At 54.1% G+C, this 27,285-nt stretch overlaps 1 protein-coding gene across 5 annotated transcripts in view; it reads left to right on the forward strand.

Annotated features, from left to right (window-relative positions):
• RFX2 (regulatory factor X2) overlaps positions 1 to 25,625 on the forward strand; it is a 102,061-nt gene extending 76,436 nt beyond the window's left edge. For all 5 annotated transcript variants that reach the window (XM_047777361.1, XM_047777362.1, XM_047777366.1 and 2 more), the window contains 12 exons: positions 7,319 to 7,500; positions 9,151 to 9,270; positions 9,928 to 10,043; positions 11,565 to 11,683; positions 12,004 to 12,116; positions 12,469 to 12,623; positions 14,151 to 14,248; positions 15,130 to 15,279; positions 16,755 to 16,963; positions 22,426 to 22,579; positions 23,874 to 23,916; positions 24,395 to 25,625. In XM_047777361.1, coding sequence (XP_047633317.1) covers positions 7,319 to 7,500; positions 9,151 to 9,270; positions 9,928 to 10,043; positions 11,565 to 11,683; positions 12,004 to 12,116; positions 12,469 to 12,623; positions 14,151 to 14,248; positions 15,130 to 15,279; positions 16,755 to 16,963; positions 22,426 to 22,579; positions 23,874 to 23,916; positions 24,395 to 24,510 — 1,575 coding nt within the window. In that variant the 3' untranslated portion in view covers positions 24,511 to 25,625. The remainder of the gene's footprint in view (positions 1 to 7,318; positions 7,501 to 9,150; positions 9,271 to 9,927; positions 10,044 to 11,564; positions 11,684 to 12,003; positions 12,117 to 12,468; positions 12,624 to 14,150; positions 14,249 to 15,129; positions 15,280 to 16,754; positions 16,964 to 22,425; positions 22,580 to 23,873; positions 23,917 to 24,394) is intronic.
• The last annotated feature ends 1,660 nt before the right edge of the window (positions 25,626 to 27,285 follow it).

The raw sequence follows: 27,285 nt of genomic DNA on the forward strand, positions 1-27,285 counted from the left end.
TTCATACTAATTTTAGCTGCATAAGACCTTTCTCTGATGGGGACACTGTGATTGTAGGTCCCAGGCCAGGAGGGCACCAACATCCCTGCCTCTGGGTGGCTTTGTGGGGCAGGATGGGACCAAAGGAGGCCACAGCCAGAGGCTTGGCTTCCAGGGACAGTTGAGGAGGGAAAGCTCCCATCTCCTCACACTATTCCTCTGTACTTCCCCAAAGGCTCACACCCTGGCTTTAAGAGACCTGGAAATTGGTTCGGCATTTTGACAGTAGGACAGGCCTTGGAAGTCAGAGCCAGCTTCCGGCAGCTTTTCTCAAGCACTTGAGTTGGGATTGGACCTTCCCTTGAGAATTAAAACATCAGAGAAAAGAAGTCCCCTTTAGTCAAACCCAATCCCAATTGCGATCCCAGTAAGACTTTCATACCGGCCAACATTCAAAGTGAGGTGCTTCTTGATGGACAGTGGTTCAGGGAGCAAGAGGCCCCTCTAGCGAAAAGGTCCAGAAGATTCTGGGCTTTGTGGGAGGCACAGGCATGGCCAGCAGCTCCAGCCTGCAGGCCGAGCCTCCGAGGGCTGGTCACTGGAGGGAAAAGCAGCCTCACCCCAGCTGTCTCCAAGGAAAAACAAAAGTCCATCAGGCCCCAAGTTAGGTGGGTTGTGGCCACCCTGTCCTTTATCACTGCCAAGTGGTGTCACCTCAACGGACAGGTCTGGGAAGGGGAAACCTGCAGCCTTAGACACAGAGCACAGCGTGTAGAGAGTCCTCACAAGGTCATTCTCCACTCGGGAACCAGGCTTCTTCAGCTCTGGGGCAGAAAGTGTGGCCCTGGCACAGGCTGCAAGGTCAGGCACCTTGGCAGCCCTGAGAAAGCCATGAGGAAGGCAGGATGGGCTCAGACCCCAGGCAGGCAGTGTGGAGTTACCACGGGAAATTTAAAATGTCTATGGGAAATGCATGAGCCGCTGTCTCTGGCTACACGGATGCCTCTGGCTTTCTAACACTTTTCCTCTTGAAGGCGGGCTTACCTTGGCTGCTTCCCAGCAACTGGTTTCCACCCCTGAGTTTACTTTCCCGACAGGAAAAATTTCCCTGTGTCTGTTTTCTCCTTGGTGATTTGTTGTTGAGTTGTTTTCTTTGATGGGGAGCTGTGAGAAGTAGGATCTGAGGCTTGGCCACTCAGAATCAAAGAAGATAGAAATAAGATCTCCTTAAAGAGCCGACCCCGGGAGTTTCTGTCGTGGCTCAGTGGTTAACGAATCCGACTAGGAAGCACGAGGTTGCGGGTTCCGTCCCTGGCCTCGCTCTGTGGGTTAAGGATCTGATGTTGCCGTGAGCTGTGGTGTAGGTCGAAGATGCGGCTCAGATCTGGCATTGCTGTGGCTCTGGCGTAGGCCAGTGGCTACAGCTCCGATTAGACCCCTAGCCTGGGAACCTCCATATGCCACGAGAGCGGCCCTAGAAAAGGCAAAAAGACGAAAAAAAGAGCCGACCCCACACGCTGGAGTCAACCCGCCAGGAACCTGTCTGGGCACAGGTGGGAGCGGGGAGAGAGCTAGAATGTGGCCTGGCGACAGGCAGCAGTGTGTCCTATAGACCCCTTTTTGCTTCCAGCCGGCCACACTCACTCGAGACAGTTGTTACTGGGCAGGACCAGCCATAGTCCCCAAGGCCTGGGCAGGACAGCGAGATGCCCAGAGCCCGGGAAGGCTGGCTGGTGCCTTCCAGATCCAGCCGATGTGGCGGTTACCAGGCTGCACTCAGGGCTTGGACCAGGGGGTCTGGGGTTGAAGGGATCATCCAGCCTGGAGTGGGAGCCCCATGGAGGAAGCGGGGGGCCTCAAGCTGGCTCTAAAACCAGGAAGAGCGTGACTTGGCAGGAAAATGAGGGGTAGCTGTTTTGGAGGGAGGAGGCCAAGAAACTCCCTGGGGATAGAGACATCATCGCCCAAGGGTGTCACTTCACCCTCTGGGGGCAGCAGCCACGCCAGCCAGGCCCCGCCCTGGGCTGCCCCTCTACTGATCCCCAGCTCTGTCTGGAGAGGGCCCCAACACCTACTGACTCAGGGGCCCCCTGGAGGGTTCACAGGAGGTGGCCACTGCCTACTAAATAAACCCCTGGGACAAGACTTGCTCTTAGATGAATCATATTCATGTTATCTGACTTTTTTAAATCAAGAAACATAAATCAGGGAGTTCCCATCGTGGCGCAGCGGAAACGAATCTGACTAGGAACCATGAGATTGTGGGTTTTGATCCCTGACCTCGCTCAGTGGGTTAAGGATCTGGCGTTGCCCTAAAAAGTTAAAAAAAAAGAAACAAAGAAACACAAATAGTCAAAGATCATAATTGACAAAACCAGGAATGCAGTCCAGGATAGGGCTTGGTATAGGCCAGCAGCTACAGCTCCAATTCGACCCCTTGCCTAGGAACCTCCATGTGCCGCGGATGTGGCCCTAAAAGGCAAAAAAAAACAAAACCAAAAAACAGTTCAATTATATGGGAGTTCCCTTGTGGCTCAGGGGGTTAAGAATGCTCAGTTGCTGCTGTGGCACAGGTTTGATCCTTGGACCAGGAACTTCCGATCCCTCAGGCACAGCCAAAAAAAAAATTCAATTGTATGAACAGAGCAAACGTGAGGACTTAGAATTGCTGCCTTACTGCTAGGATATTACAGCACCAGCCGGTCAGGGGCCAAAGTCAGGCACTCTGTGCCCCAAACAGTGGAAACAAATATCCTTAAGGCTGAGCAGGTGAGCGAGTCTGGCCCTCAGGACCCCGCCCCCCATTTATAGATTAGGGGTGACACGGATCCTGTGTCACCAGGGAGCCCAGAGCCACTGGGGGTATTGGGTTGGCTTTTTTCCCCTTAAGGAGAAATTTGTTTGTTTCAAAAAAGAGCGCAGTCCTGACAGATGACAGATGTGGATAAGTACATGCTTTTCCTAGAAGAAGTTCTCTTTATTCCTATTTGCTATTGACATAGAAACAGTGCAAATACATGGACAAAACTTGCAGCAGAATCACCCAGGATGGAAAAGATTATCCTGTTTACCCTCTTCCTTTGCTCCCCAGAGGTTGGTTTGCCATGGACGAGGCAGGTGTTGTGCAATAGGGAAACTGGGCACTCCTGCTAGAAACTGGGCACCCTTGCTGGTCTAGTGTCACTAACATGTGACACCAGCCAGGTAGTGGCATCCGGCAGTATGCATGTGCTGACCCCACCAGCGCTCACTCAGCCTGCTGGTGAGGCTCAGACCTTGGCAGAGCCTGCAAACCATCCTCCAGCTCCAGTCGGCGTCCCTGCTGGGTAACCTCTCCACCCCAGAGAGGGAGGAAGTGGGCCCCTTATTCCTTGGGAGGCTGCTAGTGGCGTCAGCTCTCTCTGTGGTTGCTTCTACTCCAGAGGTTAGTGGACCCTTGGTGTTGGGTCCATGTAGTCACCCAGCAAAGAAGTCTGCTTTTCATTTAAATCTCAGGGTTTGGGAGTTCCCTTTGTGGCTCAGTGGTAAATCCAACTAAAATCCATGAGGATGCGGGTTTGGATCCCTGGCGTCCCTCTGTGTATTAAGGATCTGGTGAGCTGTGGTGTAGGTCGCAGACTCAGCTTGGATCTGGCATTGCAGCTACAGCTCTGATTCAACCCCTAGCCTGGGAACCTCTATATGCCGTGGGTTCGGCCCTAAAAAGACAAAAAAGAAAACCCTCAGGGTTTGTGAGGAGCAGAAGAGACCGTCTTCCCCAAACCTTCCTTTTCACCTCGAGCCACTTGTGTTCTTGTATTGAGCTGGGTCTTAGCCTCCATTTCTCAGGACCTGGTGCAGGGCCCCTTCCAGGCCACCGCCTCATTTCCTGAGGCCCTTCCTGCCTGACTGCTGGTGGGCTCAGCCCCTGAGATGTTTGGGGCACCGGTCTTGGCTTCTCTGCCCATGGAGGACCCCCCTAAAAACAGCCTGCGCTCCCCAGCTGCGGTGGCAGAAAGAGGAGGCGCCTCCAGCTTCTGCAACCTATAGGCTCTCACTCCCCTCATGCCGGGGCTCCTTATACTCCCCTGGACCCCCTCCTCACTTTGGTCAGCATTTCTGGAGGCATCTTCATGGGGCGCAAATGTAGGCTGATCGGTTCCGTCTCTGCTTTCTGGAGCTCCCATTCCAACAAGGAGACAAGTGATAAACAATGAGTGTGCGTGTCTACTCTGGGCAGAAAGTGCTCTGGAAAGCCTTGGGGCTCAGAGCCCAGCAGATACCAACCCTGCCTCCCCGGGATCTTGAATCAATTGAAAGTAGATGACGGGGTGGCAGACAGAGAACCTGATGATCTTCATGTGGCTGGGGAGGCTGCTGCAGGATGGGCTTGGAGCTGGTGGGACAGGCGCCCCTAGGTGAGTGCAAAGCAGGTAGGGCTGCATCCCTGAGGAAAGGGCAGCACCACCCCTGTGCCACCCGCGTCCTCATTCCTGTGTGAGTCCCTCAGCCCCAGGGTCAAGGCAGGGAGGGAGGGTCAGGGCGCCCTCAGGGGTGCCTCCCAGGAGGCAGTGCACAATGATTAAGCCACTTCCTAACTTCGCAGTTAGGATTCAGTTCATGGCATCAAAGAGAGAAGGAGGGGTCAGGATGAGGGGGGCCAAGGAGATGGCCCCTAAGGGTGGGTCCCCTAGGCAGGGGTGAAGCCTTGGAGAGAGAAGGGGGTAGTATGCTGCCTTTGTGTAGGAAAAGCACATTTAAGGAGAGTTTGAAAACTATCTGGGTGACTTGATGGAAAGTAAACACCATGATGATCTTTCCCAAAAGAGGCCCCCCCCCTCCCCATGTCCCATTGTAAATGTTACCCAGGCGGAGCACGACACCCTACACAGACAGATAGGCAGAGAGCTGCTCTCTTGGACCCACACCCTTGGGAATAGCGTGGACGCCAGGGCTGTGGGAGGCAGGCTTCGTGATGACAGGAGGGCCAGTGGCCCCTGGTTCAAAGCCACTACTTAGATAAGAAGGAGTTGGACTGGTCCCCTCAGCAGGGAGGTGGTGTGGCAGAGACCTCACCTTCAGGGCGGTGTGGGCAGGGCAGGCTCCCGACTCTCCCCAGGAGATGATGTTGGGTTACACACTCTTCCTCCTCAGCAGCCCCGGCAAGTGGGCATCCCCCACCCCCACCCCCAGGTGCTGCTCCTGGTTCTGACCTCAGCACTGAACACCAACCCAGCACACCGCCGCCGCCTCCTCCATCCAAAAGCAGAACCTAGTACTTCAGCCCCTCTTAGAGCCAGAGGTCTGTGAGGTCTGTCTGTCTGGTCCTTTTTTCTTTTTTTTTCCCTTTGGCCACACCCTCGGCATGTGGAAGTTCCCAGGCTAGGGGCTGAACCCGTGCTCCAATGTGACCTGCACCACAGCTTTGGCAACACTGAATCCTTAACCTGCTGAGCCACAGGGGAGCTTCCTATCTTTCTGTTGTAAGACCCTCTGCTCTGTCAGTCCCTAAGGCCCCTTCAGTCGGACCCTTGACTTTTTCCCCACCTTCATCAGTCCAGCCCGTGCCCACCGCCTGCCTCTGAAAGTTTCCCTATTCCAGCGTCCTCACCACCAGCTGTCTCCCTCCCCCTTGTCACTCAGGTCTGGGTTAGGATGAGGAGGCACCCAGGGATGACGTGAAGCAATGTCAGGTTCACTTAAAAATGGCCAGAACAGGGGTTCCCTGGTGGCCTGGCAGGTTAAGGATCCAGCGTTTTCACTGCTATTGCACAGGTTTGATCCCTGGCCTGGGAACTTCCACATGCTGAGAGTACTGCCAAAAAATACAAATAAAAAGGCCAGGGTGGGCAGGAGGTGATGAACGGGGCTTAGATGAAATATAATTGGTCCCGTTTTGATGATTGTTGGAGCAGCATTTCTTAAGTCTGTTCTGCCTCTGCACAGGTTAGAACCTTTCTGTTCTGAAACTAGTTTTTGAAAGGGAGGCACATGGAGTTCCTGTGGTACAGTAGAAACGAATCCAACTAGTAACCATGAGGTTGTGGGTTTGATCCCTGGCCTTGCTCAGTGGGTTAAGGATCCAGCGTTGCCGTAAGCTGTGGTATAGATCGCAGACGTGGCGCGGATCCTATGTTTCTGTGACTGTGGTGTAGGCTGGCAGCTGTAGCTCCGATTGGACCCCCAACCTGGGAACCTCCATATGCCTCAGGTGCGGCCCTAAAAAGCAAAATAAAAATAAAAAAGGAGGCACAGGCGGACTTCTGGGCCTGCAGGCTAAGTCTGGGTGGGCCCCGTCATGCGTTGCAGGGCAGAGCCCCAGTGGGAGGTGGAAGGTGCTGATGCTTGCTGGGGGCTGGAAGGATGAGATGAAGGCAGCACAGAGGAGAGGGGCTCCGGCAGAGGGGAGCTAGATCCTGACATGGGATCCTGCCTCTGGCCTCTTTCCTGTGTTCCTGGCTCCTGCCTTTGTCCAAGTCCAGTCCTTGCTCCACTGGAGAACAGTATCAAAGCCAGAATGGAATTTCAGCCTTTGGGGTGCTCTGCTCCCAGGGCCAGCCTCCCCTGGTGTAGGGGCACAGCTCTCTGTGTAGACGCTCCTACCCTTTGGAGCTGACCTCTAGGGGCAGTGGCTTCCGCCTTGGATTCTTTTTCTTGCAGTTGACCTGAGCACAAAACCGGACACATAAGCCTTTAAGTCTTTTCTTTGGTTTCTGCTTGTTTTCCTCTTGGTCATGGGTACAGGGCCTGCGCTGATATGACCTGAACATAGGTGACGTGCTGAGGGGTCGAGTGCTTTTCCTTCATCTTCCTTTCTCTTGGCATCAGATGCTCTCCAGTCCTATAGCTTTAGGAAACATTTGGTGTTTGGAGTGTGTGGGTGTTTAAGTGATTGTGAAGATAGAACCTAAGAGTAGAGTTCCCTCTGTGGTGCTTTGGGTTCAAGATCCCACTTGTCTCTGCAGAGGCACATGTTCGATCCCCAGCCGTAAGCAGAGGGTGAAGAATCTGCCGTTGCTGCAGCTGTCATGAAGGTCACAGCTGCAGCTCAGATTCAATCCCTGGCCTGGGAACTTCCACATGCTGTGGGTATGACCAAAGAAGGGGGGGAAAAAGAAGATAGAACTTAAGAGGTCTCCATCACATGCAGGGTTTTATAAATTAAGTCAGGAAACCCGAAAAGCTGGCTGAAAATGAAGAAATAAGTAAGCGAGTAAAAAGAAGCTCTGATACAAATGAGCCCCAGATCACGTCTTGAACCTGAATCAGTAACAGCGTGAGCCTCTCTCTCGCATTGGAGGGAAAGCATGTGATGATCACGGTGGGTCCCTGTCAGCATCTGGCATCTCTTCCCATCCAGCTCCAGTGGCTCTTGGATAATTACGAAACTGCGGAAGGCGTGAGTCTCCCCAGAAGTTCTCTCTACAACCACTACCTTCGGCACTGCCAGGAGCACAAGCTGGACCCTGTGAATGCCGCCTCCTTTGGGAAGCTGATCCGCTCCGTGTTTATGGGCCTGAGGACGCGGCGGCTGGGCACCAGGTGGGTAGTGGGGGTGTCAGGCAGCCCCCACGCCTGCCCACCTGCCATCTCGCTTTATACAGACATCGAGCTTGCAGGGAACGTGAGGCTGCTTCCTCCTGCCACGTCCTGATGTCCACACCTCCCGGTGAACTTAGAGTTGTCCTGAATTGGCAGTAGGCTGGGCCTGGCCAGGGCCACAGACACAGGCCATGGTTGCTTCTCTCCTGGTGATGAGACATGGGTTTCTCTTTGTTGGTCTCCCTTCATTTGAAATTTTTCATAACAGCCTTTTTAAAAAGCAGCCTCTGGGAGTTCCCTCGTGGCTCAGCACATTAAGGATCTGGCGTTGTCACTGCTGTGGCACAGGTTCAATCCCTGGCCTGGGAACTTCCACACGCTGAATATGAATCTGTGAGTCCAAAGGAAATGGGGGTGGGGGTGGGGGTATGGGAAGCAGCCTTTGGGGAGTTCCCCAGTGGTCTAGTGGTTAGGATTTAGTGCTCTCACTGCTGCAGTCCAGGTTCGATCCCTGGTACAGGAACTAGGATCCCACATCAAGCCGCTACACGCCAGGGCCAAAAATAAGTTATAAATATCCTCTGGATTATCGAGTAGAGTTGGATTTACCATTTCTTAATGCTTTTTGCTGTGCCTGGACAACTCACCTCTGGGCTGCCCTTGGCCAGTAGCAGCCAGGGACCATCAAAGGCTGGAAATTACCCCCAGCAATAGTGTTCAGCTTCTCCCACTAGAAAAAGATGGTCTCAAGTGTTCAAAGTGGAAGGGGCCCCAGCACACGCATGAGGCTATCCTGGGTGGCCTTGACCTGGGGCGGGCCAGGTTGGGTGCACACATGTGGGTGTCAGAGTTCCTCCCAACCTCTTAGAAGTGGGCATCGTGGGTGTCTTAAAGGATGGGGCCAGAAAGTGCAAGTCTGCTCCAATTCTCTGCCACTTTGGGGTCCTCAACTGTGGCTGTCCTTACAGAATGAGGATGGATAGAAGGGGCTGGGGCTGGTCTCTGGGGACATAGCCACTGCTGCCCTGGGGCCTCTACTTTCCCAGAGTCCCAGACGCTGGTCTCAAGATTAGAGCTCAGGCCCCCTGCTGTCCTCCCTCAGAGCACTGGCTTGGCTGGCACCTCATCAGAGAAGGACCCAGGCTCTTCCCATCTGTCCCTGTTGCTAGCTCAGGAGAAATGGCAGCACATAATCTGTCCTTTTATCTCGAGGAGCCCCCTCTGACCTTAACCAAAGGAACTTAAAGCCCTTTGATCATCATTTCTGTCATAATAAACTAAGGTAGAGTTTCCCAGACTGAGCCATTTCCAAAACACATCATTAGATGTTTGGAAGGAGGGGCATTAATAATAATAATAATTGTTGTCATCCTCATTAGACAACGCTGGGTTAAACAAAGTTGAACTGGCTCTATGACTGCAGGACTTCTCAGAGCCTTTATCATACTAAAACACTGAGCTGAATTTACCAGAGGGGGAAGTCATTAGAGAATTTCCTGGATCTCTCTGACCACAGGACAGCCTGAGAACATTGCCCACACAGTCGAGGGAAGCCTGGCCCTGAGAGCCCAAGGGACAGGCTGGGACAGAGCACCTGTCTTGGGGTTCAGGGTTTCTGCCAAGAGCTGACCTTCGCTGTTTGATTTCTAGGGGCAACTCCAAGTATCATTACTATGGGATCCGGCTGAAGCCAGACTCGCCCCTGAACCGGCTGCAGGAAGACACACAGTACATGGCCATGCGGCAGCAGCCGGTGCATCAGAAACCCAGGTGGGAGTTCCTGTCATGGCGTGGTGGAAATGAATCCGACTGGGAACCATGAGGTTGTAGGTTCGATCCCTGGGCTCGCTCAGTGGGTTAAGGATCTGGTGTTGCTGTGAGCTGTAATGTAGGTCGCAGACACAGCTTGGATCCTGAGTTGCTGTGACTGTAGTGCAGGCCAGCAGCTGTAGCTCCAATTGGACCCCTAGCCTGGGAACCTCCATATGCCCTAAAAAGGCCAAAAAAAAAAAAAAAGAAAAAAAAAGAAATTCTGACACTCGCTACAACATGGATGCATCTTGAGGACTTGATGTTCAATGAAATAAGCTGGACCCAGAAGGACATATGATGTGTGATTCCACTCACGTGAGGTCCCTAGAGGAGTCAGATCCACAGAGACAGGGGATGGGGAGTCGGATTTTTAGTTTGAGAAGATGAGAAGGTTCTGGAGATGGGTGGTGGGGATGGTCACACAACAGCGTGAGTGTGCGGAATGCCACTGGACTGTTCACTTAAAAATGGTAAATTTGGGGTTTTCTATTTGACCACAAGTTTTAGAAAAATACACGCAACCCCAAACTGTATCCTCCTCCGCCCTCTGCTCCTTGGGCCCCTTCTGGGCAATGCTGCTGGGGTCTCACAGTTGCACATGTGTTCCCTTCTCAGGTACCGGCCAGCCCAGAAGACGGACAGCCTGGGGGACAGTGGCTCACATGGCAGCCTGCACAGCACACCTGAGCAAGCCATGGCCGCCCAGAGCCAGCACCACCAGCAGTACATTGGTGAGCTCCCGCCCTGGCACAGGGCCTGTAAGAAAGGCTCAGGGGCCACTCAGCACCTCTGGGGGTGGGTTTTGGCACCAGCAGCATCTACAGGGATGCTAAGTTTAGACAGTGTTCTTATACACCACCTTTTCAATTACATAGAAAGTTCTAGGGAGTTCCCTGGTGGCTCAGCCAGTTAAGGATCCAGCATTGTTATTGCTGTGGCCCAGGTTCAATCCCTGACCCCAGGAACTTCCGCATGCCATGAGTACGGCAAAAAAAAAAATCTAGATAAGCCTTCTTTGTGGAATCCCTGAGATTTTAGAATAATCAACATATGCCCACTAAATTAATGTATAAAGTGACCATCAGAACAATAACTGGAGGAGTTTCCTGCTGTGGTGCAATAGGATCAGCAGCATCTTGGAAGCCCTTGGACACAGGTTCAATCCCTGCCCCGGCATAGTGGGTTGGGAATCCAGCCTTGCCACACCTGCGGCTTAGGTTGCAGCTGTAGCTTGGATCTGATCCCTGGGCCAGGAGCTCCATATGCCTCAGACAGCCAAAAATGAAAAAAAAGGAAAAAAAAAAAACCAGTAACTGGAGTTCCCTTGTGGCGCAGCACATTAATGATCCAGCATTGTCACTAAAGCAGCACAGGTGGCTGCTGTGGCATGGGTGTGGGTTCAATCCCAGGCCTGGGAACTTCCCCATGCCATGGGTGTGGCAAAAAAACACCACAACACAGAAAAATAAGTAAATAAAATGAGGAGTTCCCATCACGGCTCAGTGGTTAACGAATCTGACTAGGAACCATGAGATTTCGGGTTTGATCCCTGGCCTTGCTCAGTGGGTTAAGGGCCCAGCGTTGCCGTGAGCTGTGGTGTAGGTTGCAGACACGGCTCGGATCCCGTGTTGCTGTGGCCCTGGTGTAGGCTGGTGGCTACAGCTCCGATTAGACCCCTGACCTGAGAACCTCCATATGCCACAGAAGCAGCCCTAGAAAAAGGCAAAAATACCAAAAAAAAAAAGTAAATAAAATGAAATGCCCTTCAGAAAGAAGACTAGATGTACTTTAAACTGAGTCTGTCCCCTCCCGGTGCCCTGACATGTGGCAGCCTGGCCCTCCTCCACAGAGTGTCTCTCCCCAGCCGGCACTGGCCACTGCCCTGGTTGCCGGGAAAGCGTCTTACTCAGAGCCTCCCACCCAGGACAGCCCAGGAGGCTCACACATGCTGAAGCCTTGGGGGCATCCATGTACTTTTAGTGTACTTTTTGAGCACCCACAGAACCCTTCTGTGACGGGTCTTCTGGAGAGACTGTCACTGCCCTGGGACACTGCTTCCTGTGTGTCCACATGTTTAATGTCACCAGGAGCTGCACACCCGAGAATACCGAAGCTTAAAAGTCATGTGGTCTTGAGGGCAGCCAGGATTTGGCCCCTGGGCTGTCATATCGTCCCCAGCTCATGGCCCTGCCCGTTGGCTTCTGCCTGGGCACCCTCCGCAGCCTTGCTGATCTCCCACTTTCCTCCCCTAGATGTGTCCCATGTCTTCCCTGAGTTCCCGGCGCCCGACCTGGGCAGTGTCCTGCTGCAGGAGAGCATCACACTGCACGACGTCAAGGCCCTGCAGCTGGCCTACCGGCGGCACTGCGAGGTGACTACCCCACCCTGAGTCCAGCCCAGGGGCAGGGAGGGGAGTGTCACCACAAGGCATCTCAGTGCGCCTCCCCCAGGCCAAGGCGGTCAGCTGCCTGCAGCCAGCACCACATGCCAGAGCATCACCAAGATACGGGCCACAGGACCGGCCCCTCCTTCCTCTGGCCAAGAACTAGATGGAGTCTCCCCTTCATTCACTCCCGTCGCCTTCAGGGTCTCTCTGGCTTTGGGAAGACGGCACTGCCACCCATTTCCCCGCCACTTGCCGACCCAGGGGCACGCACGTTGCTGTGTTTAACCCACCGTGTTTATCTCCAGGCAACTTTAGACGTGGTGATGAACCTCCAGTTTCACTACATTGAGAAGCTGTGGCTTTCCTTCTGGAATTCTAAAGCCTCCTCAGGCGACGGCCCTGCCTCTTTACCGGCCAGGTACTGCCCATCAGCCCCACAGTCAGGCCTCCTTCCATAAGGCTTTTCCCTGCAGACAGTTGCTGGCTGACACCCACAATGTGGCCCTGGACGAATGTGCCAGGCAGCCAAGAACTGGCGTTCGGACCCCTAATGGGCGTGTGGTCTTTACTCTAAGATGATGAGTGACTCATGGCTCATCCCCCTGCTTCAGCACAGGGTCTTGGGGGTGACCGCGTAGTAGGCGGGGAGCTGGCCGGCAGGAGGGTCTCCCCAGCCCTGCACCCAGTGGTCCTGTAGCCTCACTCGGCTTGTGCCTCAAGAACTGGCATCAGGCTAGTGGCTCACCTGTGTCCCCTGGTGTCCCCCACAGTGACGAGGAGCCGGAAGGTGCCATCCTCCCAAAGGACAAGCTGGTGTCCCTGTGCAAATGTGACCCCGTCCTCAGGTGGATGAGGACCTGCGACCACATCTTGTACCAGGCACTGGTGGAAATCCTCATCCCGGACGTGCTGCGGCCGGTGCCCAGTAAGCAGCTCTGCCCCGCTCTGCCTCGCCATGTCCCCTGCCACACCCACACTGTGGGGTCCCCATGAGCCCTGCCACAGGAGACTCCCAGAAGGGAGGCCAGGGTCACACGACAGCCCTCCCCTGCCTGCAGCATCAAGGATGGGCTGAATCAGGTTTTAACCTGCCTGCCCCAGTGAGCTCTGCTTCCCACACTGACTCTTTAGCATCATAGGGTGAATTCTACAGACCTTCACCAGATTCTAGCGGCCTTGACTGAGGAAGGAGGGAAAAGGAAATGATATCCTTTGATGGCTGGGGCTGACTCCTGTGGTGGGGACCTTCTCAGGGCCTCTGTCCCCAAACACCCGTGCAGCCTCCAAAGACAGTGCACACCACCAGGAGGCGTCCTCCCGCCAGCCTCCTGCTGGGAGGCTCTCCCTCAAGCTCCCAGGTCCCTGATGGTGAGAGGCGGGTCCCTCCACCCCCACCCCCCGACCCCCGGACCCCCAGATTCCTGGAGGGCGAGGAAGCCTGTTAGTGCTGGAGACCTTCCATCTTTCTTGATGAGCTGGTCTACTGCTCATTTGCCAGGAAATGGGACATAGCAAAATGATTGCACTTCTTTGGCCTTGCCTGCCCAGAAACTCTTCAGTGTAGTGTTCATTTAGAGTCTCTGTATTAAGGTAGGTTGAGACTAGGATATATTTCCTTTTCTAACAGTTGAGGTTTACTTTTTTTTTATTTTTTTTTATTTTTTATTTTTTTGTCTTTTCTAGGGCCACTCCCACGGCATATGGAGGTTCCCAGGCTAGGAGTCGAATTGGAGCTGTAGCCGCCAGTCTACACCAGAGTCACGGCAACGCGGGATCCAAGCCGTGTCTGCGACCTACACCACAGCTCACAGCAACACCAGATCCTTAACCCACTGAGCCAGGTCAGGGATTGAACCCTCAACCCTCAACCTCATGGTTCCTAGTCGGATTCGTTAGCCACTGAGCCATGACGGGAACTCCAGAGGTTTACTTTTCAAAAAAAAAAAAATGTGTTCTTGCAAGCCATCTCAAGATAAATTTGAAGTCAGTAGAATTTATCTACATGTGTATGTATCAGGGGCTTCCCCCTCAGCACTGTGGACCTTGGGTGGGTCTGTCTCTTGAGGAGGGGTGTCCTGGGCACTGTTGTTGGCGGGGGGGTGAGGGTGTCACAGCATCCCTGGTCCCCACCCCCTCCATGCCAGGAGTACCTCCAATGAGACAACCACAGGTGTCCCCAAACATTGCCTGGTATTCCCTGGGGGCAGGGCTGCCCTGGCTAAGAGCTGCCAGTGTAGAAGATAGATGAACAGAGACAACCAGAGCTGGGTGGCCCTCGTTCTTACTCTGTCCCTCCCTAATTAAGAGCCCTAAATTCTCACCATCTCTTCTCTGTGTTGCTTGTTCTTGGTGGGTGGTCATTGCCACGGCACAGGCATCTCTTAAATTCAAGCTGATTCTGAGGGGTGAGGCTGCCTTTCTCACACTTAATGCCATGGCTTGCGTCTCCCAGGTACCCTGACACAGGCCATCCGGAATTTTGCCAAGAGCTTGGAAGGCTGGTTGACAAATGCCATGAGCGACTTTCCACAGCAGGTTATCCAGACCAAGGTGACTGGTTGGGGGCTGGGCCTCTGGACCACGCTGCTCCCTGATGGTGGGGGAGGGGAGAGACCACAGCTGCAGGGGGCGAGGGGTGCCCCTCAGGCCCTGCTGTGCTGTGAAGGGAGGGAGCTCCTCTCCCTTTGCCCAGTGGAACTTGAGGACCCCTGGGCCCCAGAAAAAGCAGGCTGCTCCTGTGTGTCCTGAGGATGCATGGTCTTTCCAGGAGGGGAGAGGGATGCAGCTGATGGAGGGCACATGCTGGCCAGGAGTGCCCAGCAGATGTCTTTGCTATGATAGTTTTGGGTTGATTGGGAACAGGTCCAGTGTTTCTCTGCTGAACATAGGTGGAGCCTGTAATCTCCTGGCTGTCACCCTTATTGATACAGTCTTGGCCACAGATCAGAGCATACAGTGTGTCAATCTGGGCTACTTGTGAAAGAGGGATAATCACCTTCCTTCCTTGTGCCAGAGCCGGGCATCTGGTCTACCCACCCCCCACCGGAAATTGATCTGTTAGGCCAGTGGGTCTCAAACCCCAGGACAGTCAGACATGGCTTAGGCAGCTGTTTCAAACTGCAGATGCTCAGGCCACACCCCCACAAAGGCTGATCTAGGGGCACCCGGAAATCTGTATCTTCACCTATCATCCCAGAGAGCCAGAGGACTTCTAGAAGCAGGGGTCTAGCCACATTGTCCTGAATTCTAACTCACCTGTGCATCTGATGCCATGTGACACGTTGGTGATGCCTGTGTACCTCACTGGTCCTCTGTCCTTGGGCCCTTGAGTTCCTGCTGGACTCACTTGTTCCTGCTCCCTCCCCGAGATGTCCCTGAGCCAGACGCCCTTCCATGAGACAGGCTCACCCTTGCACCTTCCTCGGCCCCAGGTCGGCGTGGTCAGTGCCTTTGCCCAGACTCTGCGGAGGTACACGTCCCTCAACCACCTGGCGCAGGCGGCTCGGGCGGTGCTCCAGAACACCTCCCAGATCAACCAGATGCTCAGCGACCTCAACCGCGTGGACTTTGCCAACGTGCAGGTAACTTTCTTCCACGCTCATCCCCACAGCCTGGGATGGGACACAGGGACCCACCCCGCTGGCCTAGGCTTCCACCCTCTAGAAAACTACACAGACCCACAAAACTCAGCCTACAGCCAAAGCAGCACCTCGCCCAGGCCCGGCCCACAGTTCTCTTGTATGAAAAGAGTTGGGGGAGTTCCCTGGTGGCTCAGCAGGTTGAGAATCCAGCATTGTCACTGCTGTGGCATGGGTTCAGTCCCTTGCCCAGGAACTTCTTTTTTTTTTTTTTTGTCTTTGTTATTTCTTGGGCCGCTCCCACGGCATATGGAGGTTCCCAGGCTAGGGGTCTAATCGGAGCTGTAGCCACCAGCCTACACCAGAGCCACAGCAACGTGGGATCCGAGCCGTGTCTGCAACCTACACCACAGCTCACAGCAACACCAGATCATTAACCCACCGAGCAGGGGCAGGGACCGAACCCGCAACCTCGTGGTTCCTAGTCGGATTCGTTAACCACTGCACCACGACGGGAACTCTGGAACTTCTGCATGCTATAGGCTCTGCCAGGAAAAAAAAAAAAAAAAAAAAAAAGATTTGAGGTCGAAACCCCCTACAGTCTACCCAGGGAGCTCTGGACTCCACTCCATGATCGCTTCCTGGCATCCAGGTGCTGGGACTGACAGACTGTCACATTGGTCCATTCTCTTTAAAAATTTGCCTTCCTGGAAGTTCCTGTCATGGCTCACTGGTAATGAACCTGACTAATATCCACGAGGATGTGGGTTTAATCCCTGGCCTCGCTTAGTGGGTCGAGTATCCAGGGTTGCCATGATGCGGCTCGGATCCCACTTTGCTGTGGCTGTGGCATAGGCCAGCAGCTTACAGCCCTCATTTGACCCCCAGCCTGGGAACTTACATATGCCATGGGTGTGGCCCTAAAAAGAAAAAAAATTGCCTTCCTGGTGCCTCCTCTAGGCTTAGAAAAGTGCAGGCCGCCATCAGATGAATCCCCGCTGCTGTGTTTCCATCTAGTTCAAGCCCTGAGTTTATCACCTGAATAAACAAACACACACACATAGAGGAGGGACCACACACAAATAACACAACGTGGGAGTTCCCTGGCAGCCCAGCGGTTAAGAACTCAGCATTGTAACTGCAGTGGCTCGGGTCACTGCTGTAGTTCAGGTGTGATCTCTGGCCTGGGAACTTCACATGCCACAAGTGCAGTCAAATAAATAAATAAATATGTAAGGAAGAAAAAAGAAATCACACAAAGATGAAGTACAGCCTGGGCTTTGGACGCAAGAAGCCTGTTTTAAGCTTCAGAAGGTGGGCATGTTCCCTCTGGATGTCTGTTCATCTCTGCCCCATGAAGCCAGGGCTATGTTCACAGTTGGGAAAGGCCAAAGGTGACAGGTGTTTGTGCTCACGTGTCTGGCCTGGGGCTGCGCCCAGGAGACGTCCCTCCATCCTGACCCACCCGTGCCCTGCAGGAGCAGGCCTCGTGGGTGTGCCAGTGCGAGGAGGGCGTGGTGCAGCGGCTGGAGCAGGACTTCAAGCTGACCCTGCAGCAGCAGAGCTCACTGGACCAGTGGGCCAGCTGGCTGGACAACGTGGTCACCCAGGTCCTGAAGCAGCATGCCGGCAGCCCCAGCTTCCCCAAGGCTGCCCGGCAGTTCCTGCTGAAGTGGTCTTTTTACAGGTAATCGGGGCTTCATCTCCCAGAGAGCTGGGACCCAGCATGGACTTGGGAGAAGGCCCAGGGTGGAGGCTGAGGCCCACAGACGCAGACCAGCCCATGGGCCTCACCTCCTAGGTGCTACCAGGAGGTGAGGCCCATGGGCTGGCCCAGAGCCCTCTGAGGCCTAAAGTTGGGCTATAAGGGCTTCTGCAGACAGAAACCATCATCTCCAGGCTGCCTGCTGGGGAGATGGCAGCTCATGCACAAGCCCTTATTTCTGTCCCTAGAGCAGCCCCACAAAGGGAGGGGGAGAAGAGTCTTGAGAGAACAGGACACAGAGGTGGCAGTGGGAGATGTGAACTAGTTGGGGAATTGCCATGTGAGGAGTCAGCTAGGACAGTGAGCCAAAAGCCAGGAAGCAACACGAGCCTTCATCCCCTCATTGCCAAGGGCAAGCAGGAGGCAGAGTTGGGCATTGGCTCCCCACAGAGTGCTCTGCCTGAGGTTTTTTGGTGGGGGCGGGGCATGCCCACAGCATGCAGAAGTTCCCAGGCCAGGGATCAAATCCACACCCCAATAGCAACAATGCCAAATGAACGTATTTTAAAATGATGTATGTGACTGTGTTATAATGATGTGTGTGCGTGAACGTAAAGAGGTTCATTTCAGGGAATCGGCTTTCGTGATCTTAGGGCCTGGCACATCCAAAGTCTATAAGGAGGACTGGTGGTCCGGGTAGGAAGTGGATGCTGCCATCCACAGAGCGGACTCCTTCCTCAGAGAAACCTCAGTTTTGACCCAAAGGCCCATCAGCTGATTAGGTGAGGCCCACCCCTGGTGTGGAAGTCAATCTTCTCCACTTCAAGTCGACAGATGGTGGATGGGAACCACAGCAACACCCAGACTAATTTTGGCTGAACCAGTGCCAATCACTGGCAGAGAAAACTAACCATCACAGGAAGTAAATACAGGGGAGTTCCCATTGTGGCTCAATGGTAACAAACTAGACTGGTGTCCATGAGGATGTAGGTTTGATCCCTGACCTCGCTCAGTGGGTTCACATGCCACAAGTGCAGTCAAATAAATAAATAAATATGTAAGGAAGAAAAAAGAAATCACACAAAGATGAAGTACAGCCTGGGCTTTGGACGCAAGAAGCCTGTTTTAAGCTTCAGAAGGTGGGCATGTTCCCTCTGGATGTCTGTTCATCTCTGCCCCATGAAGCCAGGGCTATGTTCACAGTTGGGAAAGGCCAAAGGTGACAGGTGTTTGTGCTCACGTGTCTGGCCTGGGGCTGCGCCCAGGAGACGTCCCTCCATTGCAGAGAGGAGCCCTGCCGGGAAGCCCTGGTCTCAGTCAGTGATAAACACGGGAAAATGGAGTGTTATGTAAAAAGGAGGCAGTTAACCCCAGGAAGACGATCAGCTGTTCTACAGCTCACGACAGCCCGACAGCTAGCTGTGGCTCAGATCACCGGCCACCGGTCTCTGCAGATGTTATTGGCACCCAGCTACGCCCGCTCCCTTATGGATCCTTAGCTGAGTTGAGCAGTGACAGCCTTACAGTGAACTGTGGTGTAGGTCGCAGGTGTGGCTCAGATCCTGCACTGCTGTGGCCGTGGCATAGGCTGGCAGCTGCAGCTCTGATTTGACCTCTAGGTTGGGAATTTCTGTATGCCACACATATGGCCTAAAAAGCAGAAAGAAAAAAAAAAGTAAATGTCTTCCCTAGTGGTTAAGGATCCATCATTGTCACTGCTGTGGTGTGGGTTCAGACACTGGACCAGGAACTTCCACGTGCCACGGGCACAGCCAAAAGAAAAAAAGTAAATGTGAGAGGAAAAAAAATACGGAGAAAGAAAGAAGAATGTAAGAGAACTCGTGAAAGAAAAGCATGAGAAAAAGAGACAGTGAAAGGATCAATCCAGTCAGTTTAGTATCCAGCTGATAGGATTTTTTTTTAAGAGAGAGGAAACAGAGGGAGAGAAAATAAAAATATCAAGAGGAGTTCCCTTGTGTCACAGTGGGTTAAGGATCTGGCGGTGGTGTTGCTGCTGTGGCACAGGTTCCGTCTCTGGTCCAAGAGCTCTATGCCGTGGGCACAGCCAAAAAAATATGTTTATATATATATATATATATATATATATCATCAAGAAAATATCTCAGAACCAAAGGCTCAAGTTTCCAAAAGCTGCTGGGATCCCTGCCCAGTGAATAAGGTTCAGACACCAAGGAGAAGAGAGGATTGTAAAGGCTTCCAGAGAGAAAACAGCAGGTCGCACTGCAGGCTGGGAACCAGAGCAGCGGCAGGCTTCTGCACAGCCACCCAGAGCCTTAGAGGCAGGGAAGCTGTGTCATCTGGATCCTGAGGGAAAACCATTTTCACTTCTCAGTTCTCACCTGATTGAACAGGAGCTGGAAGCCCAGACTGCAGGAGGAGCCTTGCCCAGAAAAAGAGGGCTGTGCTTGCAGAGAGGAGCCCTGCCGGGAAGCCCTGGTCTCAGTCAGTGATAAACACGGGAAAATGGAGTGTTATGTAAAAAGGAGGCAGTTAACCCCAGGAAGACGATCAGCTGTTCTACAGCTCACGACAGCCCGACAGCTAGCTGTGGCTCAGATCACCGGCCACCGGTCTCTGCAGATGTTATTGGCACCCAGCTACGCCCGCTCCCTTATGGATCCTTAGCTGAGTTGAGCAGTGACAGAGAACTGTTTACTGTCTGGCTCTTATCAGTTTCCCCAACCCCTCAGCTGGCTGCTGGCCCAGTAACTCCCTGTCCCCTACTCCAGCCTGCTGCTCTGCCCTGCCCTGCTCACCTCAGGGCCTTTGCACTGCCCTCCCCGGCACAGAACACCCTTCCCCCAGGGAGTCACGTGGCCTGATCATCCTAAGAGCCTGCAGACCTCCTGAGTGAAATAGCAGGCCCCTTCTCATCCTCTGTCCCCGAAGCCCCAATTTCCTTCTGTCACCTTGTTCTGTTAGCTTGTTCCCCACCCCCACCCCAAGAGCTGGTACGTCACTCTTACTCACTGCTGTAGTCTCATCATCTGAGCACTGGTTGAGCAAGTGAACAAGAAGAGGATTGTAAGGCCAAGATGGTGTGGCTCAGCTGGGGGTTTATATCCCATGACCACAAAGGGAAATGCAATTTAGCCAAAAAGTACCACCCAGCATCACTGGGGTAATGCGGGGGGCACGGGGGGGGGGAGTCAGTGGGGGCAGGGACAGCCAGTGGGGCCCAGTCCCCGCCCCTGTGGTGGGAAGTCCTGATCTGAGGAATCTGGAGCAGCAGGACGAGCCTGTGACTTAAACTACGGAGACGAGAGCAGGAACACAGCTAAGGCTTGAAAGTGGCCGTGACTGCTATGAGATGGGGGTGCTTTTCTCCGTAGGGACAAGGCCCTCCCTGACTCCATCTTGTCAGGCTTCCGGGGCTTGTTTCCATAGCGTCCACCAGCAAACGGAGAGCAAAGGGCCAGGGCTGAGTCGCTTGATGGCCAGGCTCGCATCCAGTTTCTCCAGGTGGAGTTCCCGCCACAGGAAGCGGCAAGCCCGTTTGGAGAACCCAAAACATACCCAGGTGACCTTGGAGACGGCTCAGCAAAGCTCCTTGGAGCTAAAGCTTCATATCAGACACCAAGGCTGTAGGGTGAGGGTGCCTGGTACCAGCACCCAATCCGGGGGGTGCCTTCAGGGAAAGGGTGCCAGGGACCCTCTGGGTGGGCATTCAGGCCTGGGGTCCCTGTTAGAGGAGCAGCAGCACAAATTGTGTTTTAACATTGAGAGGTAAGCAGAGTCTGCCCTTGGCTTCTTTCCAGGCCTTGGTTGCCCATGGCGACGTGAAAGCCAAGGGTTGCTTCCAGTGGGGAAGGGAAGGCGGAGAGATGGGGAGGGGAGGAGAATGGAGGACACTCTTGGGGGGTTGTGGGGAGCCCTTCCCAGGGACCTCTAGGGGGTCAGCCATACAGAGCCAAAGAAGCTTCTTAGCAGAAAACACATCCCAAGCCCCAAGCCCGTTCGCCCTGCCACTGACTCAGCCTTTGCATTCCTGAGCGCTCTTCAGGTGACTTTGCTCCCTTGTGCCAATTTGGACACAGGCAAACACCACCCAGGTCCCCTCCTTAGTTGCCCTTCCAGGGCATCTCGAGGCCACCGCCGGCTGGAGCCATCTCTCTTTTCCCACTGCTGGACCAGCCTGCCTTCAGAGTGTGTTTACATGCCGGCCTGGGAAGATTAGAGAAGAATGAAATGTCCTGAATGGTTGTCAGTGATCTTTACTGACTCACCGAAGATTCCAGTGCTGACAGGCAAGCAGCACCAGTTTCAGCCTGTTGAAAGCTAAACCAAGGCATGTTAGATTTTCCAGAAATTCTTCCAGCAAACATGGATTTGAATGGGGCAACACCAAAGCCAAAGCGGTTAGGAGCCTCCCCGGGCAGGAGCGAGGGAGAGGTGTAGACAGAGAAGGAATGATTTGATGGCTGTGGCTTGCTCATGTTGACTGGGTTTTTTGAATGCTTGTGGACTCCAGGGCGGCAGGGCCACCCCTGGGGTGATGCTGCCTTGCTCCATTACCGTCACAGGCCATATGCAGGTCATGTTTCCTTTCCTGTCTTGTCCCTTCCTTCTTGTTTTCCTGGCAGATGTGTTTGTAGGCCAGAGTTTTTGGTCGGGTACCATGTTAAATAATTCCTTTAGATCAGGGGTCACTTTCTCTGTAAAGATTCAGATAGTAGGTCTTTCTGAGCAGTAAAGTTTTATAGGCACACAGCACACAACATGTAAACGACAGGCACAGCCAATAAAACTTTTATTCATGGACACTGAAATGTGAATTTCAGGGTTTTGTTTTAATGATTTTTATTTTTCCATTATAGTTGACTTATGGTGTTCTGTCAGTTTCTAAATTTCAGATATTTTTCATGTGTCATGAAATAGAATTCTTTGGACTTTTTCCCCCAACCATTCAAAAGAGTAAAAACCATTCTTGGCTCCCTGGCTGTCCAAAACCAGGCAGTGAGCTGGATCTGGTCTGGATCAGGCTACAGTTCGCCGTCCCCTGCTCTAGATGAAAGAGGCAGAAGTACCTTGAACTTAAGCCTTGTTTTTAGGCACCTAAAAGCTCTGACTAGGAGTTTCTGCTGTGGCACAACGGGATTGGCGGTGTCTTGGGAGTGCTAGGACGCAGGTTCAATTCCCAGCCTGGCACATGGGTTAAGGATCTGGCGTTGCCGCAGCAGCTTAGGTAGAGACTGCAGATTGGATCTGGTCCCTGGCCTGGAAACTCCATAGACCCCACGGGGCGGCCAAAAAAAAAAAAGCACTGACTGAGGCTGTGGGGAGGGCAGGAAAGGCCACTAGCTCTTGGGGAGCCAGTCATGGCTCGAGTCAGGACAGGGGGTGGTCTGGGCAGCTGGCAGGCCCCTAGTGGGCCAGCCAGAGGCCCACGTCCCAGAGGTGCCAGCCCTTGTCTGCCGCCCCAGCTCCATGGTGATCCGTGACCTCACGCTGCGCAGCGCTGCCAGCTTTGGCTCCTTCCACCTCATCCGCCTGCTGTATGACGAGTACATGTTCTACCTGGTCGAGCACCGTGTTGCAGAGGCCACTGGAGAAACGCCGATCGCAGTGATGGGAGAGGTGAGGGCCCTTCCAAGAGAGCCGGCTTTGGGGGCCCCAGAGAACACACTCGGGGTGGGGGGGGTTGCCAGTGGGTGGGGAAGGGAGAGCCAGACAGACCTGGGCAGAGCCTGGCTCCTCTGTCACCTGCTCACATGACCTGGGTGGGACTTCCTGTCTCATCATGGTAAAATACACAGAACATAAAACTGGCCACTTGAAAACCATCTGAAAGTCAACACACACAGCAAGGTAAAACCACCGCCCATCTAGTTCTAGACCATTCCCTCATCCCAAAGGAAAACCTCATCCTCATGAGCAGTCACCCCCCCTTCCCCTCCCCCAGTCCCCAGCAACCACCAACCCAACCCACTCTCTGTCTCTGTGGATTGGCCTGTTCTGGGCGTTTCCCACCGATGGAAGCACATACTCTGGGGCCTCTGGGGTCTGGCTTCTCTCACTCAACATAATGTTTTCAAGGTTCCCCTGCATTGTCATGGGTATCACAGCTTCTTCCTTCCTTCCCACCCCCCAACCCCCACTTTTTAGGGCCATACCCGTGGCATATGGAGGTTTCCAGGCTAGGGGGCTCATCACAGCTACTGCTGCTGCTGGCCTACACCAGAGCCACAGCAACAAGGGATCCGAGCCGCATCTGCGACCTACACCACAGCTCACAGCGACACTGGATCCTTAACCCATTAAGCAAGGCCAGGGATCGAACCCGAAACCTCATGGTTCTTAGTCAGATTCATTTCCACTGCGCCACGATGGGAACTCCCTTCTCCTTTTTTATGGCACAGTAATATCTGATTGCATGGAGATGCACCGTTGTGCTTATCTGTCCTTTGTTGGTGAATACTTGCGCTGTTTCTGCCTTCTGGCTGCTGTGAACTGTGCTGCTGTGAGCACTTGTGTACAAGTTTTGTTTGAACACCTGTTTTCACTCTTTGGGGTGTTTACTTAGCAGAATTGCTCAGTCATGCTGGGTTGTTTTGAGGAAGAAAAGAGTGATGCTCATGAGCTTTGAATACACAGTGAGCCTGCAATAAGCAGCAGCTGTTCCTTCATGGTCACCACGCAGAAGCCCCAGTCTCTGTCCCCTTGCTGGCCCGTTCAGTCGGCACCCGTCCACCCTCCAACAGCTCCCAGGCTTGGCTCTGGAGGGTGTAGGGACACACCCAGACACCCAGCAGCTTCAGAGCCACTGCTCACCCACAAAGCCACAGCCCACTTCCCCTGTGGGCAAGGACACTGCTGACCTTCCCAGGACCCAGTCTGTGGAGGCCACTCACTCTGGGCTTCTCTCTTGCAGTTCAACGATCTGGCCTCCCTGTCGCTGACACTGCTCGACAAAGGTGAGTGTGTCTGGGGCTTTCCCTCCCATCCTTGACCCCCCGGGCAGGTGACCCTGAGCAGCACCAGGCATCCCAGTGGGGTCAGGGGTGGGCTCAGAGCAGAGGCCCTGCCCCCTCCTCCTGGATTATGTTCACTTCTGCTCCCCGGGCACCTCCCCAGCAGGCCCCCGAGGAGCAGGGCCGCGCACAGGCCTGGGTGGCCAAGGGCCTCCTCCATCCACAGCCACAGGGGGGCACAGGACGGGTGGACCAGAGGGAACCCCACCCCCAGGCCCATTCCCTGCACCACAGGGGTGGGAGGACCAACCTCCGAGGGCGGCCCTGCTGGGACATGACACAGGCACCTGGGCACTGGTCACGGGGAAGAGGGCCCCCCCAGGTTACCTAGCAGAGGCAGCACCCTGCACCTGGCCTCTCTGAAGATGTGCTCCCCACCCCTGACCCTCCTATGCCCCCCACCCCCCACCCAACCCCACAGATGACATCAGCGAGGACCGTGGAGGCAGTGAGGCCCACTCGGAGGCCCGAGGCCGGGGTGAGCCGCTGGTGAAGCGGGAGCGCAGTGACCCCAACCACCCCCTGCAGGGCGTCTAGTTCGGGGGCACCTCTTGGCTGCGGCCCCGCCCGAGCTCCACCGCAACAGTGCCTCTTAGACCAAGTGACCTTTACTCGGACTCCCGGGGCTCCCAGCCAGGGTGCCCTTAAAGGACATGTGCTTCCTCAAGAAGAAAAAAGTTGTGACCACCGCGGGAGCTATCAGCACCCGGGTGTCACCTTCTTCTGAAAGTCCTTTCCCCGCTCTGCACACCTCCTGCCTGAGAGCTGGAAGGGGCCGTGCTGGGCCAGTCGGTACCTCCACACTGGGCATCTCCACCCAGCGGGCTGCAATTTGCACCACGCGGGTGCCCTGCCACCGTCGGGCAGTGCTGAGCTGGCCAGCGTCCCCAAGACCCCCTTGTGCCCCGCAGTGGGGAGGGACCTGCCCTGCTGACCCCTAGGAGCCCGGTCTCCAGGCGCAAAAGGGCTCCAGAAGCAGCCGCCCTGTCGTCTCGTCCCTGGATGGCATGCGTGGCGCATGGTCCCATGTGACTCAAAGAACAAGTCACAGAAACAGGCCCACTTGTGCCAAGACATGGTGGGGCCTTTAAAAATCAAGCCCAAAAGCTTTATCAGCAACTGGAAGGACTGGGACAGTCCAAGTTCACAGCCAGCCTCAAGCTAAACCCTTAGGTCTGCCATGAGTTTGTTCTAAGGGGGCCAGCGGATCAGTGTCTCCGCAGTGCCTTCAATCCCACCAAGCCTGTGCCCCAAGAGCGGTACCGGAGCCCCCCTCCACAGAACCTTCCAGAACACCTGCCTTTGAAGGAGCAAGCCTGGCCCGCTGCGACCCTGGCCAGTCTCATCTTGAACTGCTCAGAGTTGACACTCTTCTCTGGGGACAAATGAAGCCCGAGGACCCACCCAGCCCTGACTTGTAAACACCCCGGCTCCGTGCCCCTCGTTCCACATTGCCCCGTTGAGCCCCGTGCCAGAGCTCTGCCCCCACAAAGACTCAAAGCAGACAGACCTCTGGTCTAGGAAGCAGCAGCTTCTGAAATGCAATAGTTTTCTCTTTTTGGAAAAATGTTCATACCAATAGTTTTGTGCTCTAATTGTTACTAGAACGTTCTTTATGGATGTGTATATGAATGCAGTCTCTCTGGTCCCAGTGTTGTTTTCTCATTCATGCAGAAGGTACTATTGTAAACTCACGTGGCCTTTAAAAACCCTCCTTCTCGACAGGCCGGAGGCTCTGCACCCCTGGGCCTCCCAGACTCCTGTGAAATCAGACAGCACAAGTGTCTTTAAACACACAGCTCCTTCCCCCAGGAGGCAGCAGAGCCCTCACGGTTCCTGGACTGTGATGCCTGCCTTTTCTTCCACCTATCCCTGCCTTCCGCTCTGTCCCGGCCTTTGCAGGATTCCATGAGGAAGAGTAGAAATGACAGTGAAGACACGAGCCTGCCCAGCCCCTTCTCATTTTTCGTTGCAATAAACACATTGAAGGTACCTGTTTGGGGGTTCCAATCCACACTCCAGGCCCTGGACCCCACTCAGTGGCCCTGGAGGACACAGCCCTCCCTCCTGCCGTCTCCCGGCCCTGGGGCAGGCAGGGAAGGGGGCAGCAGTGCTTTCCTCTGGCTCTCTGGGGAATGTTCCATTTTCCCTGGCCTCTTTTAGCAAGACCAGCCCCAGGGCCAGAGAGGGCAAGAAAACAAGTCTCACCCCAGGATGGGCGAGACTGTAAACAGACTAGAGTCACAGGATTCAGCAGAATAAATCCACGTGCCAGCCACTGACATAGCCCACTGGTGGCTCTCCAGTTTCTTTGGGAGAGCAGTGGGGGCTGAACTAGAGAGCCCCCTAAGAATCCGTGCGGGCTTCTTCCAGAATCGCTAGTTCCTAGGCCCCATCCACAGAGAGCCAGGCGCATGGGATTGGGGTCAGCACCAGGGGTTCTTCCTGTCACGATCACCCCCTTTGAGGGATGCTGACGTGGGATTATAAGACTTTGAAGAAACCCTGCAGAGGAGAGCCGTGGGCTCAGGAACCGGAAGGGCCCCCAGGGGAAGGATGTTCTGGAAACGTGGATGCACTTCCAGGTAACTGCCCTAAAGGCTGCTTCTCCGGGGCCAGGCTGGTGCCCCACATGCCACCAGAGACGCTCAACCTCAGCCCCAGCCCAGGCCAGGTAGAGGTGCTGGGGGTGCCACTGAAATCATCCATCATTATCCTGGGTGCAAGGCCGGGCTTGGCTTCATGCTCTGCTGTTACCATCTTGAAATCTATTTATTTAAAAAACTTTTTTTGGAGTTCCCATCATGGCGCAGCGGAAATGAATCCGACTAGGAACCATGAGGTTGTGGGTTTGATCCCTGGCCTCACTCAGTGGGTTGAGGATCCAGCATTGCTGTGAGCTGTGGTGTAGGTCAAATACACGGCTTGAGTCTGGCGTTGCTGTGGCTGTGGTGTGAGCTGGCAGTTACAGCCCTGATTAGACCCCTAGCCTGGGAACCTCCATATGCTGTGGGTGTAGGCCTAAAAAAGACAAAAGACAAATTTTTTTTTCAATTTGACTTTATATAGGATTACAGTTGATTTGCAATGTTGTATTAGTTTCAGGTGTATAGCAGAGTGACTCAGTTATACACATATCCATTCATTTTCAGATTTTTCCCCATATAGGTTATTACAGAATATCGAGCAGAGTTCCCTGGTTCCCTGTGCTAGACAGAACGTCCTTGTTGGTTTTCTATTTTATGTATAGTAGTGTATATGTGTCAATCCCAACCTTTTTTTTTTTTTTTTTCCATTTTACGGCTGCACCTG

Source organism: Phacochoerus africanus, chromosome 4, assembly GCF_016906955.1.
Source record: "Phacochoerus africanus isolate WHEZ1 chromosome 4, ROS_Pafr_v1, whole genome shotgun sequence".
Classification (NCBI taxonomy): domain Eukaryota; kingdom Metazoa; phylum Chordata; class Mammalia; order Artiodactyla; family Suidae; genus Phacochoerus; species Phacochoerus africanus.